Here is a 17,223-nt window from a genome sequence, read left to right as displayed (position 1 = left end):
CCAAGGAACTGGAGCGCAATGAGAAATTGGTTCTGGGGGATGCTCGGTAAGCTGCAGCCCCAGCCAGCATGAAGAGATCTTACCTACTTAACAGGGTTCAACTGGTGTCTATTTTTTTTAGTCCCCTACCCCACTCTTCCTTCGTCCCTTCTAGAATTAAGACCTATGAAAAATATGCTGTACCACACGGTCTTTCAGACTGGGGATGAAGGAAGCCATCAAGGCTTCACCATGAACATACATGCACATCAAAGAACGAAACAGCAGCTCATTTTTAGACCACGGCTAAATTTGATCACTTAGTAATATATGCCTTATGTTACGCCATATGACTTTGGTTTTAATCCTTTGGTGATAATTAATCCATATTTTAATGCTCTTTACGGAAATTCAAAGGCTTAAAAATGTTCAGTTATATTAAATGAAGTTGTTTGCCTCCTTCAAAAAGAAATGGAATTAAATGTCATCTAGAGTGATGGGACAACCCAAAGATCCACCGGTCCCCAGTCACTTCTCCGCTGATCTTCCACAGTGCTAGAAACCTGCTATTAGTTATCCCTTTAGGCTACAGCATTGTTTCCAGCAGTCCCCCATTACAATACTCCTCTGCTACCTGGAGTGGGCGATCTGCGTTAAGTCTTAGAGTCACATCTGTTAACTAGCCAATTGTTTTTAATGGAGCAATCGGGGAGGGGTTCTGAGACTTTTTTATTCTGAAATGAAAATGGATATGTTACCCAGATTCCTTCCATATGCTACAGGGTAATAAATGACCACTAGGTCTGCCAAGTCTTGAAGGGACGTATCCGAAATGCTGGCACTCACAACATATGTGGTCAATGCTTTAGCGACATTTTTTGTCTGCATATAAGGTAGAGGAGTTCAGGCCCTAAATTTCCAATATCTTGCACATTAATAATCAGTCTAGAATTTTGAAGTACCACACAGCATTAGGTACAGAAAGGTGGAAAATAAAATCGCAAGCTACGAAGGAATTTTTAGAGGGAATTTAGCTCATTTCCTGTCTTCGCATCAGGACTAAATTATACCCAGACAGACCAGTTCATTAATCCCTCCATATATCTCTCCAACAAGCATGGCTTTTGCACCCGCCGCTCAGGGCTGCACTAGCAACAAAGTGAAACTAGTGCCTACTTTGATAAGTCTCTGGACCTTGATATTTCACAGCTCATCTCAATTCTAACCCTCACTCCTCCTTACTTACTTAGAGGGAGTCCTTCCTTACAAGGAACGTAAACCCATCATGGGTTGGTTATAAGTCTCTTCCTGGTCCATCCTCGCCGGACATGGAAGCAGTCTGATTAACATCCAGCTTAGCCAAGCTGTCCTCCCTGGCCACCGTGAACTCTGAGGCCAGAGCACAGGCATCCGGTGTCCTGGTGTCCCCCACCTGGCCTAGCACACAGCAGGTATTTTATCTTGTACCCACGGTGAGCCAGTTACTTCGTTAAGTGTTATCCTGTATGTGGAAACACTGTCACACTGTCTTCAGTCGTCACTGAAACAATATAGGCATTTTTCAGATAAACCCAGGCTTGGAGAGGCTCAAAAACTTGGACGAAGTCACACAGCTGGTGAATCATAGGGCAGGGATGATTCAGAAACACTGGGTTCAAGGAAACGAACTAGAATATAGCCATTGAGAGGCACAGCTTGCTAATTAACAGGGCCAAAGTGCAAGGCCAAGGCTCTAGGAGGTGAGACACACCTGAAGAGACAGGAGGGAGAGGAAGCTCATCCACCGAGGACTTGACAAGAAAGTCTAGAGAAGTGGCGCGAGAATGACGGCCCTTGAGGAGCCCACAGGGCCACTTTTAGAAGATGCCAAGCCCTCATATCTCGGAGCCCTGCGGCCACTGAGAACTGAGGAGCTGTGAACACAGCCTGGGGCTCTCCTAGGAAGCTACTCACTTCCTGTTGCTCACCAGCTCTGTTGCTCCAAAGCCAGCCTGGTGGTTCAGTGCTCCCTTCCTAGAGGAATTTCCCTGCGGCGGTCTGAGGCAGAGGAGGGTCGGCAACAAGACCTGGTGGAAACGACCCAGGCTGATGCCAAAAGACCAAGGCCTAGCCCAAGCCCTCTTTCTGGAAAGTTCCTTCTCCTTTCCAGGACACTGGTGACACAAAGGAAGGTGGACCAAATGATACCTAACAGCCCTCCTGACATTGTGTAAGAGATGCAGTTTTCTGTAGTGAAAAGGCCAGAGGAGGAGAAACACACAGCGACCCAAGACTGAGTTACCCTGCTCTCCGGCTTTATTTCCCTGACCAACAAAATGGTGGCCGTGCAGGGAAAGGAACTAAAGAAACCCTTGCTCACTCTCCCCACCTCTGACTCTAGGCTCAAGTTGGATCTATTTCACTTCTGAAACTTTACAGAAATGGTTCCCTCTGCCCGAAACACTCCTCCCTCCCCCCTGCTCCTCACGCTTTTTCATCTTCTGACTGGCACTCCACCTAGGTCTCAGCTGACACCTCTCCTACAGTAGGCCTTTCCTAATCTCCCAGATGGGGTAGGTGCCCTGCCTGTGCTTCCAGAGCCCCTGGGCTATGTGTCCTTGCCTCCTGCTTTGTCCCTCTCCCTGAGGACTGCCCTGTAGTGGAGGGGTGGAAGAGGAGGTACATGTTTTCCAAGAGTGGTGTCTTATCAAGGATCTTAAAGGTGGTATATTGTAATGACAGTTAAGATTTTGATCAGAAACAGATCCCGGACATGGAGAGCAGACTTGTGGCGGCCAGGAGGGAGGGGGGGAGGGAATGGGATGGACTGGGAGTTTGAGGTGAGTAGATATAAACTGTCACATTTGCAATGGATAAGCCAATGAGGTCCTGCCCTACAGCACAGGGGACTGCATGCAATCTCTTGGGTTAGAATGAAAAAAAAAAAAAAAAAGAATGTACATATATGTATGACCAGGTCACTTTGCTGTACAACAGAAATTGAAGGAACATTGTAAATCAACTATACATTAATGAAAAAAAAATTTTAAAGAGTTTGATCAAAAGATGTTAGAAAAAGCAGAGTGAAAGCAAGGCTGTAAGGCTCAGAACTCAGGGAGAGCGGAAATGTAGTTAAATGGCAGCATCTCTTGTTAAATGCTCGCTCCCCAACAACCAGTAGCCCACATGCCAGCCTTGGGGTCACCCCTTCCATGTGAGAACATCCCTGCCCATCCAGCACCACACAAGACACATAGTAGGAATTCAATAAATATTTGCTAACTGAATAAATAGCTGGGTGAATAAATGAATGCATTGTCACCTCCAGCAGATCCCTTCCCCTCTCTGGGTCTCAATATTGTCATTGGTAAAATGAGGAGATGGGACACAGTGAGTTATAAGGACCCTTCCGGTTCTGAAATTGATGGTAGGCTAGTTCTAATCCTTCTTCATCTGGCACTATGACGTCTGAAGGCTAATTTTGGCAAAGATCTTTAATCTCTTTCAGTGGAAGGTGCTAGTGAATAAAAATGACTTATTAGGTGTGAAATCTATGCAAAACAAGTTTATCTTTTATTCTATGCAACAAGCACAGCCCTCTGAAGAAAGGAGAGAAACTAGACCAAAATAACGGCATCTGAGATAAAACATTTGAGAAATTATAAGCTTACCAAAAGAGTCTGAGTGCTATGGACCACATTCTTAATTTTTATTAAAATATTGGTTCATTAACTGACTTTTCCTGGGTCCAGCCTAATTTTTTCCATTAAAAAGTCTAATAAATACATAGTTACTGAAAACACGTTGGATTCCTAGCCCTGTGCGAAGTGCCATGAAAATAAAACATGCCTGAGCCATGACATATGCCACAACCTCCTTGGGAAAACCAATCTAGTGACAAGGCAAATGTATAAGACGAGAACACAAACAGGGGGTGAGGAGGAAAGCAGGGGTTCATGAACTCCAGGCAAACTTCCTGGATGGGATTTGAGCTAAGACCACAGGAACAATTAGAATTTAGATAGAGAGGGGAGCAGCTAGAGAATTCCAGAACAGAACATCCTATCGACATAGCTGGAGACGATGTGTTATATTTGAGTAGGTATGAGGTATGGGTATGTGGTATGTTTAAACTAGCCCAGTACAACCTCCCCCAAAATAACCCTGAACATTTGGCCATTAGAAATTCATTTCTTTGGATAGTCTCTTTAGAAAATGCAAGCACAACTGGGCATAAATGTATGAGCCCCTCAAATACTTGAAGTCAGACAGCCTGGGTTTGATTCCTAGTTATGCCACTTCCTAGCTGTGTGACCTTGGGCCAAATTACTTAACTTCTTTGTCTTGGTCACTTAGGGTTGCTATAGGAAAGTACTGATTAGGTGGCTTAAAAACAACAGAAATTTGTTTCTCATGGTTCTGGAGGCTGGAAATCCAAGATCAAGGTGCCTATGTGGTTGGGTTCTAGTGAAGGCCTGCTTTCTGGTTCATAGTCGGCACCTTCTCAGTGTGTCTGCACATGGTGGAAGGGGCGAGGGAGCTCTCTGGGTCTCTTTCATAAGGGCATTGATTCCACTCATGACGACCCCAAGCTCATGACCTAATCACCTCTCAAAAGACCCACTTGCTAATACCATCACCTTGGGGGGCAGGATTTCAACACATGAATTTTGGGGGGGGGGGGACACAAACATTCAGACCGCAGCACTTTTTGAGTCTTGGCTTCTTGCAAGTAGATGAGATATGAAGTATAAATACTCGCGATCATCATCAAGAACATCATGCTCGGAGTTCCCGTCGTGGCTCAGTGGTTAACGAATCCAACTAGGAACCATGAGGTTGCGGGTTCGGTCCCTGCCCTTGCTCAGTGGGTTATCGATCCGGCGTTGCCGTGAACTGTGGTGTAGGTTGCAGACGCGGCTCAGATCCCGCGTTGCTGTGGCTCTGGCGTAGGCCGGCGGCTACAGCTCCGATTGGACCCCTAGCCTGGGAATCTCCATATGCCGCGGAAGCGGCCCAAGAAATAGCAAAAAGACAAAAAAAAAAAAAAAAAAAAAAAAATCATGCAAACTCTGATCGCTATCCTTCCAATAGCTAGGCGGAACAGAACAGGCTGGTGAAATGGGCTTTCTGTTAGGCAGGGACCCAAGATAGGCCGATAATAAAATCAATGCAAACATTTACATGGTGTTTCTTATGTGCGAGGCAATATTCTAAACATTTCATATGTATTAACTCCTTCCACAGCCCAGCGAAGCACCACCACTCTCCTGTTTTACATAGGGGGAAACTAAGGCAGAGAGGGTTGAGGAATCTCCCCACAGGTCCACCCAGGTAGACAGTGGCAAGGCCAGCTTTAAATTCAGCATCCGGCTTCAGAGTCCATGCAATTAAGCACCGCGACGTACTGCCTCCCTGTTTGCATAACAGGTGGGGATGGGGGTCCTCAGAGAAGGTCGCGTTGAGGCGGTGGGAACGAGCAACAATGTCTGCAGGCAAATGTCCTGCTGGACACCGCTCAGCTTCAGATAAATTGGCCCGAGAGAAGGGCATGCTGGCTTTGAGGAGCCCGGGGAGATTTGGGAGGGAAGTGCTGACAAGCCGAAACAGCATTTCATCAGGAGAACTCGCTGTTCTTTTCGGGTTTTGAAACATCTTGAGGCCTCTGTTTGGTCACCAGATAATCCTCAAGGTCCCTTCCAAAGCTGAGAAGCTGTGAAAATGAGAAACTGTAGAACGCCAGTAGAGCAGACACTGATTCCTGTGGAGGGTCAGGGGTTGTGCTGAGAGACTTGTGGAATAAATCAGAGAGCATATTCTAAAATAAACAGTCCATCGTGAAAATAGCAAGAGTTCCTAATTACAGTGAGTCAGCGTGTGTCAGTTCATGACAGTTACCAGAGGCAAGAACTTACCTAAAAGAATGAAGTCGGGCCAAAAAAATGAATGAATTAATTAAACAAGATGGTATGTGAGTTGCGAAGAGGAATTGTCTCTCTCAGAGATTTAAGTAAATATATGGAGGCCAACCCCCGCCCCCCAGAAGGACGTCACCTGGGAAAATCTGCCAGGAAACGGCCAGTGGAGTCATCATCCATCAGCCGGAAGTCGTCCCCCCCGCCCAGTCCCCGTCTCAGGGGCGGGGCTGAACGGTGGGAACCAACGCCACCACCTCCGAGGCCCTTTTCACACGGACACACCCACGCATGCGCCATCAGCTCACAGACGGAGATGCGACCCGGGGCTCAAAGACCCAGACGCACACCTACCACCTTTTCCTTCCTCAGGCTGTCCTCGAGTTTCTCTCTTTAATCTGCTTCCACCTGGGTATTCATAGTGGTGGAAAGAGGAATGGCACATAAGGTGATTTGCCAGGATTCTCAGAAAGAAAGGCCAGCCTTCAACAGTAGGCCTCCTTCTCCCATACAGTTGTGATGGGAAAAACAGAAAAACAAACAAACAAACAAAAAAACCCACACCAAACAATAGCCTTAGGGACTTGTCTCAATATTTACTGAGCAATGCTTTTGTTAAAAAGTGAGCCAGGGGAGTTCCCCTTGTGGCAACCGAACCCAGCCAGTATCCATGAGGATGTGGGTTCCATCCCTGGCCTGGTGTAGGTCGCAGACACGGCTTGGATCCCACATTGCTGTGGCTGTGGTGTAGGCCAGTGGCTATAGCTCCGATTCAACCCCTAGCCTGGGAACCTCCATATGCTGCGGGTACAGCCCTAAAAAGACAAAAAAAAAAAAAAAAAAAAAGAAGAAACTCCTGGAGTTATCATGTGGCACAGTAGGTTAAGGACCTGACATTGTCACTGTAGCAGCTTGGGTTGCTGCTATGTCGAGGGTTCAATCCCTGGCCCGGAAATTTCCACCTACTGCAAGCATGGCCAAAAAAAACAAACAAACAAACAAAAAAAAACAAAAAAAAAAACCCAAAAGAATATACTTCTGGATAATCCATAGGTCAAAGAAGAAAGGAAATATTTTGACTGATCATGAAAATACAACATATAAAAATTTGCATACTATGGCTAAATTGGTGTTTAGAAAGGTATTTATAGCTTTTTATGACTATATTAGAAAAGAAGAAAGGTCTAAAATCAGTGTTCTAAGGATCCACCTTAAGAAGCTAGATAAGGAAGAGCAAGATAAACCCAAAGTAAGTACAAGGAAGGAAATAATAAAGATAAAGGCAGATATCAACAAAATAGAAAACAAACAAAAAAATTAACAAAGCCAAAAGTTGGTTCTTGGAAAGGATGAACAAATTTGAAAAACCCTAGCTATACTGATTAAGAAAAAAGAGTAAGAAAAGAAATTATCACTATCAAGAATGAAAGCTGGATTATTACTATAGAATATAAACTGACAAACTGGTCAGCAGGCCATGTCCTACCAAAGGCCTGTTTCTGTATGCCTTGAGCTAAGAATGGCTTTTACATTTCATTTTTTACAGGGTATGAAAAAGAAAGAAGGAAGGAAAAATGGGAGGAAGGAAGAAAGGAAGGAAAGAATAAAAGGAAAGAAAAAATGTGCGCAGACAGAGACCATTTGTGGCTTACGAAGTCTAAAATATTTGCTATCTGCCTTCTACTGAAAAAGTTTGCTGACCACTCTTTTATTTATTTATTTATTTTTGTCTTTTTGCCACTCTTTTAAATCTTACAGGCATTGGGAGTTCCTGTCGTGGCTGAGTGGTAATAAACCCTACTAGTATCCATGAAGACATGGATTTGATCTCTTGCCTTGCTCAGTGGGTTAAGGATCTGGCATTGCCATGAGCTGTGGTGTAGGTGACAGGTGCGGCTAGGATCCTACGTTGCTGTGGCTGTGGTGTAGGCTGCCAGCTGCAGCTCTGATTCATCCCCTAGCCTGGGAACCTCCAGATGCTGGGGGTGCGGCCCTAAAACCAAAATAAAGAAAGAAATCTTACAGGCATTAAGAAGTAATAAGGGAATATTATGAACAACTTTTGCCAGCAAACTCGATGTCACATGAAATAAACTCTTAGAAAAATATAACTAACCAAAACAGTCACAAGATGAATCAGAACATTTGAATAGCTCTATATCCATAAATAAATTGGATTTGATATCAAAATATTTTCCATAAAGAAATTCCAGGCCCAGAAAATTTCCTAGTGAATGCTATCAAGCATTTAATGAAGAAACAACACTCCTTTCTGAAAATAGAAGAGAGACCATTTCCCAAGTCACTTTTACAAAGTTGGCCAAACCCTAATCTAAAGCCTAATAAAGAAATTAGAAAAAAATTTTTCAGGCCAACATCCTTCATAAACATAAGTGTGAAAATAGTTAAAATGTTAGCAAGTTGAAAATACCAATATAAAAGTGATAATAGGAGTTCCCGTCGTGGCGCAGTGGTTAACGAATCCGACTAGGAACCATGAGGTTGTGGGTTCGGTCCCTGCCCTTGCTCAGTGGGTTAATGATCCGGCGTTGCCGTGAGCTGTGGTGTAGGTTGCAGATGCGGCTCGGATCCCGCGTTGCTGTGGCTCTGGTGTAGGCCAGTGGCTACAGCTCTGATTCGACCCCTAGCCTGGGAACCTCCATATGCCGAGGGAGTGGCCCAAGAATAGCAAAACAAACAAACAAAAAAAAAGTAATAATACATCATAACCAGTAGAGTTTCCTCCAGGAATGCAAGATTGGCTTACCATCTTAAAATCAATGTAATTTACCATATTACAAGATAAAGGAGAAAAGCCAAATGACTATTTCAACAGATACAGAAAACTCTTTTAACAAAATTCAACAACCATTCACAGTAAAATTTTTTTCAGCAAACTAGGAACAGAAGGTAACTTCCTCAATCAAATAAAGGGCATCTCAAAACAAAACAAAACCTTGGGAGTTCCCGTCGTGGCGCAGTGGTTAACGAATCCAACTAGGAACCATGAGGTTGCAGGTTCGGTCCCTGCCCTTGCTCAGTGGGTTAGTGATCCGGCGTTGCCGTGAGCTGTGGTGTAGGTTGCAGATGCGGCTCGGATCCCGCGTTGCTGTGGCTCTGGCGTAGGCCGGTGGCTACAGCTCCGATTCAACCCCTAGCCTGGGAACCTCCATATGCCGAGGGAGCGGCCCAAGAAATAGCAACAATAACAACAACAAGACAAAAGACAAAAAAAAAAAAAACCTAAACATGGCTAACATCACAGTGATGCTAAGATTGTGAACACTCTTCTCCTGAGAGCAAGAATAAGACAAGGATGTCCACTTTAACCACTTTTAGCCTCCATTCTATTGAAAGTATTAATATCAAAATAAGGCCAAAGAAGGAATAAAAGGAGCAAAAAATATATAAGGAAGGCATTAAACTGTCTTTATTGTCAGATGTCATTACACAGAAAGTCCTAAGGAATTTCTAAAACAACTACTACAACTAATAGGTGAGTTTAGCCAGTTCATAGACTACAAAATTCATAGATGATAAATATAGATAGACATGGCATATCAATTTTATTGTTAAATACTTGCAGCAAATAATTGTACAATTAAATCTAAAAACAATTCCATTTGCAGCAGCATCAAAAAACGTACAATATTTAAGAATAAACTTAACAAAAGACACGATACCTCTCCACTTAAAACTATAAAATATCGGAGTGCCCTGGTGGCTCAGTGGGTTTAAGATCTGCTGTTGTCACTGCTATGGCTCTTGTCACTACTGTGGAGTGAGTTTGAACCCTGGCCCAAGAACCTCTGCATGCAGTGACTGTGGGCCAAAAAAAAAAATGTTTTTGGTACAAGTTGCTAAGCACATTTGAAAATTCACATGGACGTGCAAAAAGCCTGGAGGAACCACAGCAATCCTGAGAAAGAACAAAGCTGAAGGACTCCTACTACTTGACTTTAAGGCTGCAGGATAATAGCATAAGAATCTATAAAAAAATTCATAGAACTGAATAGAATACTCAGAAGGAGACCTAAATTTGCATGAGTATTTGATATTTTGTCAAAGGTCCCAAAGCAAGCCAGTGGGAAAGAATCTTCAATAAATGATGCTAGAATAACTGGACATCTAAATGGAACAAAATTAACTCCAAACCATACACCACACCATACACAAAATTCAATTCAATTCATTAGGATTATAGGCCTAAACATAAAAATTAAAACCATAGAACTTTTAAAGGAAAGTACAGGAGAATAGCTTCACGACCTGCTGGTAAGCAAAGATTTCTTAGACAGTCACATATTGTTATTCATAAAAGAAAAATCCCGAAAGATCATACCTCATCAAATTAAAACTTATGCTCATCAAAAGACACCACAGAAGAAATGAACAGGTAAGCCACAGAGAAAATATTTTCTTAAAAAAAAAATTTTTTATGCCACACCTGTGGCATACGGAAATTCCCCAGCTAGGGGTTGAATTGGAACTGCAGCCACCAGCCTACACCACAGCCACGACAAGGTCAGATCCCAGCTGCATCTGCGAACTACATTCCAGCTTGCAGTAACCCTGGATTCTTTTTTTTTTTTTTTTTTTTTTTTTGTCTTTTTAGGGCCGCACCCACAGCATATGGAGGTTCCCAAGCTAGGGGTCAAATCAGAGCTGTAGCTGCTGGCCTACACCACAGCCACAGCCACACCAGATCCAAGCCGTCTCTGAAACCTACACCATAGCTCACGGCAACGCTGGATCCTTAAACCACTGAGAGATGTCAGGGATCGAACCTGCAACCTCATGGATGCTAGTCAGATTCGTTTCTGCTGAGCCACGATGGGAACTCCAACCCTGGATTCTTAACCCCTGAGCAAGGCCAGGGATCACACCTGCAGCCTCACAGAGACAATGTCAGGTCCTTAATCTGACGTGCCACCACAGGAACTCTATGGTAACTGTTTTTAAATGCACAGTTCCGTGGTATTAAACACATTCACAGTGCCATGCAACCATCATCACCTTTCATCCACATAACATTTTCCATCTTGTAAAACTGAAACTCTACATCCATTCATTAAACAATAACTCCCTATTTTCCCCTCCCCCCAGGCTCTGGCAACCATCACTATACTCCCTCTTTTTTTTTTAAATTACTCCAAGTACCTCATATAAATAAAATCATATAATAAAAAATGGTTCTATCTATATAAAGCTCTAGAACAGGCAAAACTATGATTAAAAAAAAGGAGAACAGGAGTTCCCGTCATGGCGCAGTGGTTAACGAATCCAACTAGGAACCATGAGGTTGCGGGTTCGGTCCCTGCCCTTGCTCAGTGGGTTATCGATCCGGCGTTGCCGTGAGCTGTGGTGTAGGTTGCAGATGCGGCTCGGATCCTGCGTTGCTGTGGCTCTGGCGTAGGCTGGTGGCCACAGCTCAGATTAGACCCCTAGCCTGGGAACCTCCATATGCCGCGGGAGCGGCCCAAGAAATAGCAAAAAGACAAAAAAAAAAAAAAAAAAAAAAGGAGAACAGTGGTTGCCAGTGGAGGCAGTAGTTGCAGGAATTGACTGGGAATAGGCCAGTCAATATCTTTTTATGAATATACCACCATTTATTTATCCATTCATCTGCTGGTGGACGTTTGGATTGTTTCTCCTTTATGGCTGTATAAACAATGTTGCTATGAAATTCACATACAAGTTTTTTCTGTATGGATTCACATGATCAAATCTCTTTGGGTATCTATTTAGAAGAATTATCATTCATGTCGTAACTCTTTTTTTTTTTTTTTTTTTTTTTTTTTTTTGTCTTTTTAGGGCTGCACCCGCGGCATGTGGAGGTTTCCAGGCTAGGGGTTCAATCAGAGCTACAGCTGCTGGCCTACACCACAGCCACAGCAACATGGGATCCAAGCCATGTCTTCGACTTATACCACAGCTCATGGCAACACTGGATCCTTAACCCACTGAGCGAGGCCAGGGATCAAACCCCCAACCTCATGGATACTAGTTGGGTTCATTAACCACTGAGCCACGACAGGAACTCCATGTTCTCATCTTTTTTTTTTTTTAATAATGGTTTTTATTTTTTCCATTATAGCTGGTTTACAGTGCTCTGTCAATTTTCTACTGTACAGCAAGGTGACCCAATCACACATACATGTATACATTTTTCCCCCTTCTATTTTAAATGATATCCTTGCTGGATAGAGTATTCTAGGTTGCAAATTTTTTTCTTTCCAGCACTTTAAATATATCTTGCCACTCCCTTCTAGCCTGTAGTGTTTCTGTAGAGAAATCAGCTGATAGCCTTATGGGGGTTCCCTTATAATTAAAGCTTTGTTTTTCTCTTGATGCCTTTAGAATCCTCTCTTTAACTTTTGCCATTTTTATTATAATATGTCTTGGTGTGGGCCTATTTGGGTTCAACTTGTTTGGGGCCCTCTGTGCTTCCTGTATCTTAATATCAGTTATCTTTAGCTTTGGAAAGTTTTCAGACATAACTTCTTCAAATATATTTTCAATTCCCTTTTCTTTTTCTTCTCCTCCTGGAATTCCTATTATGCATAGATTGGCCTGCTTTATATCATCCCACAGATCTCTTATATTGCTTTTGCGTTTTTTCATTTGGTTTTCTGTCTGCTATCCTGATTGGGTGATTTCCATTATTCTATCTTCCAAGTCACTAATTCTTTCCTCTACATTATTCATTCTGCTCTTTAGTGGCCTTAGCTCAGTTTGCATCTCTGCAAATGAATTTTCTAATTTTTAATTTTTCTATCTTCCTCCTTATATTTTCCAGTTCCTTACTAAAGTAATCTGGATTACTTTTGATCTCCACTCTTAATTCATTGATATTTAGCCTTAATTCCTTCAGTATTTTCACTATCTCCCTTTTGAACTCAATGTCTGTCAGACTGCAGAGGTCTGTTTCATTGTTTGCTGCTTCATATGAATTCTCTTCTTTTAACTGGGAATGGTTCCTGAGCTTCTTCATCTTGCTTATGTTTTTCTTTTTCTCCGAGTTCAGGGAAGCCAAACTATAGTCTAGGGGGGGCTACTTCTATGCAGGAGAACCCCTTTGTATTTTGTGGGGTGTCACTATTTATTTTTGGTGTGGGAGTTTGGATATTTGCCGTCTCTTACTTCAGTGTGAGCAGACTGATATCCCCAGGGTGCTGAGTATATTTCCAGGGAGAAGGAGGCAATGGGTAGGGCTAGTTGTCAGTGCCTGGTTGCTGGGCTCTTAACAGCAGCAAGGATCTGCAAGGAGGGTGGCGCAAGCTACTCCTAGTTGCAGGGCTCTGGAAAGTGGTAATGAGCCTTGAGCAGATTTACAAAGTGCCCAGAGCATTTGGCATCAGCAGCAGCAGCAGGGTGTGTGAGTTCCCAGGGCAGTGAGAGCAACAACAGGGAGTGTTCGACTGCAATGCCTTCCCTTGAGGTGATTGAGGCTCCAAGTGGTACCTATTCATGGACCCCTAGTGGTGGCAGGCTACACCCACCTCTGGAGTCAGAGATAACTGTGTTGGCTTGTCCCTGCCACCTACAGACCATGCAAGAAGCACCCCGTCCCACTTAGGCCCCACAGGAGGTGCTGCACAAGCTGCTCCTAGTTGCAGGGTCCTGGGAAGGTACAGTGATCAAGCATCTGGGCATTGCCCAGAGTGTTGGGCAGCAACAGCAGCAGGGTGGGTGTGTTCCCAGGGATGCAAGAGCAACAGGTGGTGTTTTGTCGCAATGCCCTCCTCTGTGGTGCCCTCTGAGGTGATTCAGAGGGCAAGTGGTTCCTGCTCAGGGACCCCAGTGGCAATGGGCCACACCCACCTCTGGAGTCAGAGATAACTAGGTGGCTTGCCCCTACCACCTGCAGACCATGCAAGAAGCACCCCGTTCAGCTTAGCCCACTCAGAAGGTAATGCACCAGCTGCTCCTAGTTGCAGGGTCCTGGGAGGGGACAGTGATCAAGCATGTGAGCGCTGCCCAGAGAGTTTGGCAGTGGCAGCAGCACGGCGGGTGTATTCCCAGGGGAATGAGAGCAACAATGTGTGGTTCTAGGTTGCAGTGCCCCATTTTTTTTTGCCAACCCCCTGAGGTGACTGGGGCCGCAGGTGGAGCCCACTTGCAGGCCCCCCGTGGTGGCAGGCCATGCCTCCCTCTGGCCTCTGAAATGACCTGCCGCCACCTGTAGATCACGGAAGAGGTACCACCGTCGCGGCCCCCCCAACGCCCTTTGCCCACACATGAGAGGTGCCCAGCCACCTGTAGCCCACACGAGAAGCGCCGGGTCGGTCTCCCCTAGCCCAGAGCAAGTGGCTTCCCGGTTCCTGCAGCCTGCGCCAGAGCCGCCCGCCCTCTGAGCCCGGGGCATGCGCAGATCCGGGCAGGCCAGTCCTATGGCGTCCGTACCCCCCAGCAATGGCACCTTGCTTCTCCTGAGGGCCGGACTTTCTCCCGGGTTCCCTCTCCACTCCCCAACCCGTGGCGCACTGCTCCTGAGCCCCTCAGGCTGTCCCCACACAGCCATCCCAATCCTCTCCCCAGAACTGACCTCTGGCGCCTGCGTCTCAGCACCCAGCCCCCGCCGAGCATCTCAGGCTGTGGTGTCCCGGCTGGGGCTTCGGAGGGTCTGTGCGGCTCTCACTCTGCTTTGCCCGCCTCAGTGCAGCTGCTGCGCTTTTCTCGGCGACTTTGAGGTCGCTCCATTTCAGCTGATCTCCTGGTTGGTTAGATGGCTTCCCGGGCTGTGGGTTCTTTTCTCCTTCTCCCTATCTCAGGAATGCTAGTCCCATCCTGATTCCTTTTCTCTCTTTTTTCTTTTGTTCTACCCAGTTATATCAAGAGTTTCTTGCCCTTTTTGAAGGTCGAAGTTCTTCTGCCAGCATTCCATAGATGTTCCCTGCCAGTCGTTTTACATGCAGATGTGTTTCTTTGATGCGTTTGTGGGAGACGGTGAGCGCGACCTCTCGCTCCTCCGCCATCTTGACTCTCCCAGTTTTCTGTCCTGACAGGAGTCTGAGTTACAGCGATGGACATGTTTGTCAAAAATCAGAGAATGCACGCTTAGAATTTATGCATTTCCCTGTCTCTAAATTTTATAATTTTTTAAACTATAAATTTTAAAATGTTGCTCTTCCAAACTTTTCTGAGCTTGGTGGCCTATGGCCTGCCAAAGGCTGAGGTAGTAGGGAATAGGGAAAAGGGCCCAGACTTAAAAGCCAGCCAGACATAAGTTTTAGTCCTGGCTCAGCCATTAGGCTGTGTGTCTTTGGGCAAGTTACTTAACTTCTCTGTTAACTTATCTGTACAGATGAAACAGCACAATGGCCAACATATAATTAGCGCTCTATAAATGATAACTAATCATATACTGATATTTGAGATGATTTGGGGTCATATGGCAAAGGTGGTATCATTTCACATCTTGTGGATACCACACCAACCAAAGTGTTAGCCTACTAAGGATTATATATGTATCTTCTCCGAGATACTTGTATTTTCATAAGGTCCCCTGAAACCTTAAAAAAAATACCCTGTCTCCCTCCAAGGAGTAAATGAATGAAGATTTGGAACAATGCTTGGCTGATTAGCTCTCAGTACCCTGAGCTGCACTCACCTTGGGTTTTGTGCCTTCTTCGTAGGTGCCGGTCCTGAAGGCCATGCCTTCAGATGTGTGGTCCACCCGCAGGACAGCCAAAGCCAACCTGGCTACTGTCAGATTTGCTGTCCTAGAAAACTCCATCTTGTGACCAGCATGCTCGATTATCCTCAGAATTCTTCAAGGGACAACAACAGGTAAGAGAAGGGCATTCCTAGCTCTTTAATGTAAAACCCATCCTCCTTACAAGATTTCTTCAATGTAAGGGTGTTCTTTGAGTTTTCATTACCATCTTTCTTTTTTTCTTTCTTTCTTATTTTCTTTCTTTCTTTTTTTTTTCTTTTTCTTTTTTTTACTGCTGCACCTGCAGTATAGGGAGGTTCCCAAGCTAAGAGTCGGAACTGCAGCTGAGGCCTCTGCCACAACCATAGCAATGCTGGATCCAAGCCACATCTGCGACCTGTGCCACAGCTTGCTACAATACCAGATCCCTAACCCACTGAGCAAGGCCAGGGATCGAACCCGCATCCTTACAAAGTATGGGTTCCTAACCTGCTGAGCCATAGTGGGAATTCCATCACCATCTTTATATTGCTTAGAAGTTAGCAGATAAGAGTCAGATTGGCTGAGGCTTAAAGCTTAGCTCCTCTAATTTCTAACTGTGTGAGCAAATCAAATGACCTCAACCAGCTTCAGTCTCCTCACCTGAAAAGTCTGTTACTATGAGCACTCATCTCAAAAGACTGTGTCAAAGATTAAATGACATTCGCATATGTAAAGCCAGATCCTGCAGTGCCTCACAGAAATTTGGATTTTAGTCTATATGTAATGGAAAGCCACTGAGTGGTTTTAAAAGCAAGAGAATGACATGATCTGATATATGCATTAAAAGATCATTCTGGAGACTACATACAAGATAGACATAGAGAGGCAAGAGGAGAGGCTGGGAGATCAGCTAAGGGGCTATCATAAAAGGTCAGTTGAGAGAAATGATGCTAACACTGGGGTGGTAGTGGTGGTGGTGGAGAGAAGTATAAGACTTGGTTAGTTGAGGTAGAGGGAGGTAACTAGTGTTACTCTCAAGTTTTCTGCTTGAGCGCGGTAGCTGCATTTTATGGAAATTAGGAATATTCAAGGCGCACCAGGACTGGGAAAATAGACTGGAGGTTTGGTTTGGGGTAACTGTTTGGAAAGATGCTATCATTAAGGTTCAGTTAGAATTTGAATGCATTCTTTCACAATTGGGATTTCAGTAGGATGACGCCATTTTATCGTACTGAGTTTTCAATGCATAGCTATCTGACCTTTAAAATTGGTGATGACTGTATGCGAAGGAATTAATAATATATTTCAAATATTTTAAATGATTTATTTTACCAAAGTATTAATACTTAACTCATAGCTCATTTCATGCAGATCAGATACTGAATTATTTTGCTTTCCCAAAGCAACATTGATTATTTGCAATATAGTCTGGGTTAGTTCCATACTTATTCCATCATTTTGTGAAATATTGGATACTTTGGAAACAATAATCTTGTTTTTTCTTCATCCAGAAGAGGGGATTCATTTATTAAATTTAAAATGTGTTCTGCAACATCATTCGCATTCTCTGGGGAAAGAAAATTGAAAAGTAAAACCTGCATTATCTAGTTTGCAGCCATGTTGGTCTGCTTCCCTCCCTTTAAAAATTAAAGGCAGTGAAATGGAAATACAGACCAGGCTAACAAAAGTTACAGAGGGAAATGCTGGACC

General features: G+C 44.3%; 1 protein-coding gene across 1 annotated transcript in view; it reads right to left on the bottom strand.

Moving 5' to 3' along the window:
* The window catches only part of ADGRG4 (adhesion G protein-coupled receptor G4), a gene marked incomplete at its 5' end in the record, with an annotated part of 43,457 nt that continues 26,799 nt past the window's right edge, over positions 566 to 17,223 (bottom strand). The window contains 7 exon segments of the mRNA XM_021079872.1: positions 566 to 613; positions 760 to 861; positions 5,874 to 5,990; positions 5,993 to 6,022; positions 15,487 to 15,646; positions 16,865 to 17,009; positions 17,012 to 17,080. Coding sequence (XP_020935531.1) covers positions 566 to 613; positions 760 to 861; positions 5,874 to 5,990; positions 5,993 to 6,022; positions 15,487 to 15,646; positions 16,865 to 17,009; positions 17,012 to 17,080 — 671 coding nt within the window.

The sequence above is a fragment of the Sus scrofa genome, chromosome X (genome assembly GCF_000003025.6).
Source record: "Sus scrofa isolate TJ Tabasco breed Duroc chromosome X, Sscrofa11.1, whole genome shotgun sequence".
In the NCBI taxonomy this organism is placed as follows: domain Eukaryota; kingdom Metazoa; phylum Chordata; class Mammalia; order Artiodactyla; family Suidae; genus Sus; species Sus scrofa.
The sequence above is the reverse complement of the archived record's forward strand: the minus strand, read 5'-3'. Positions and strand labels throughout refer to the sequence as shown.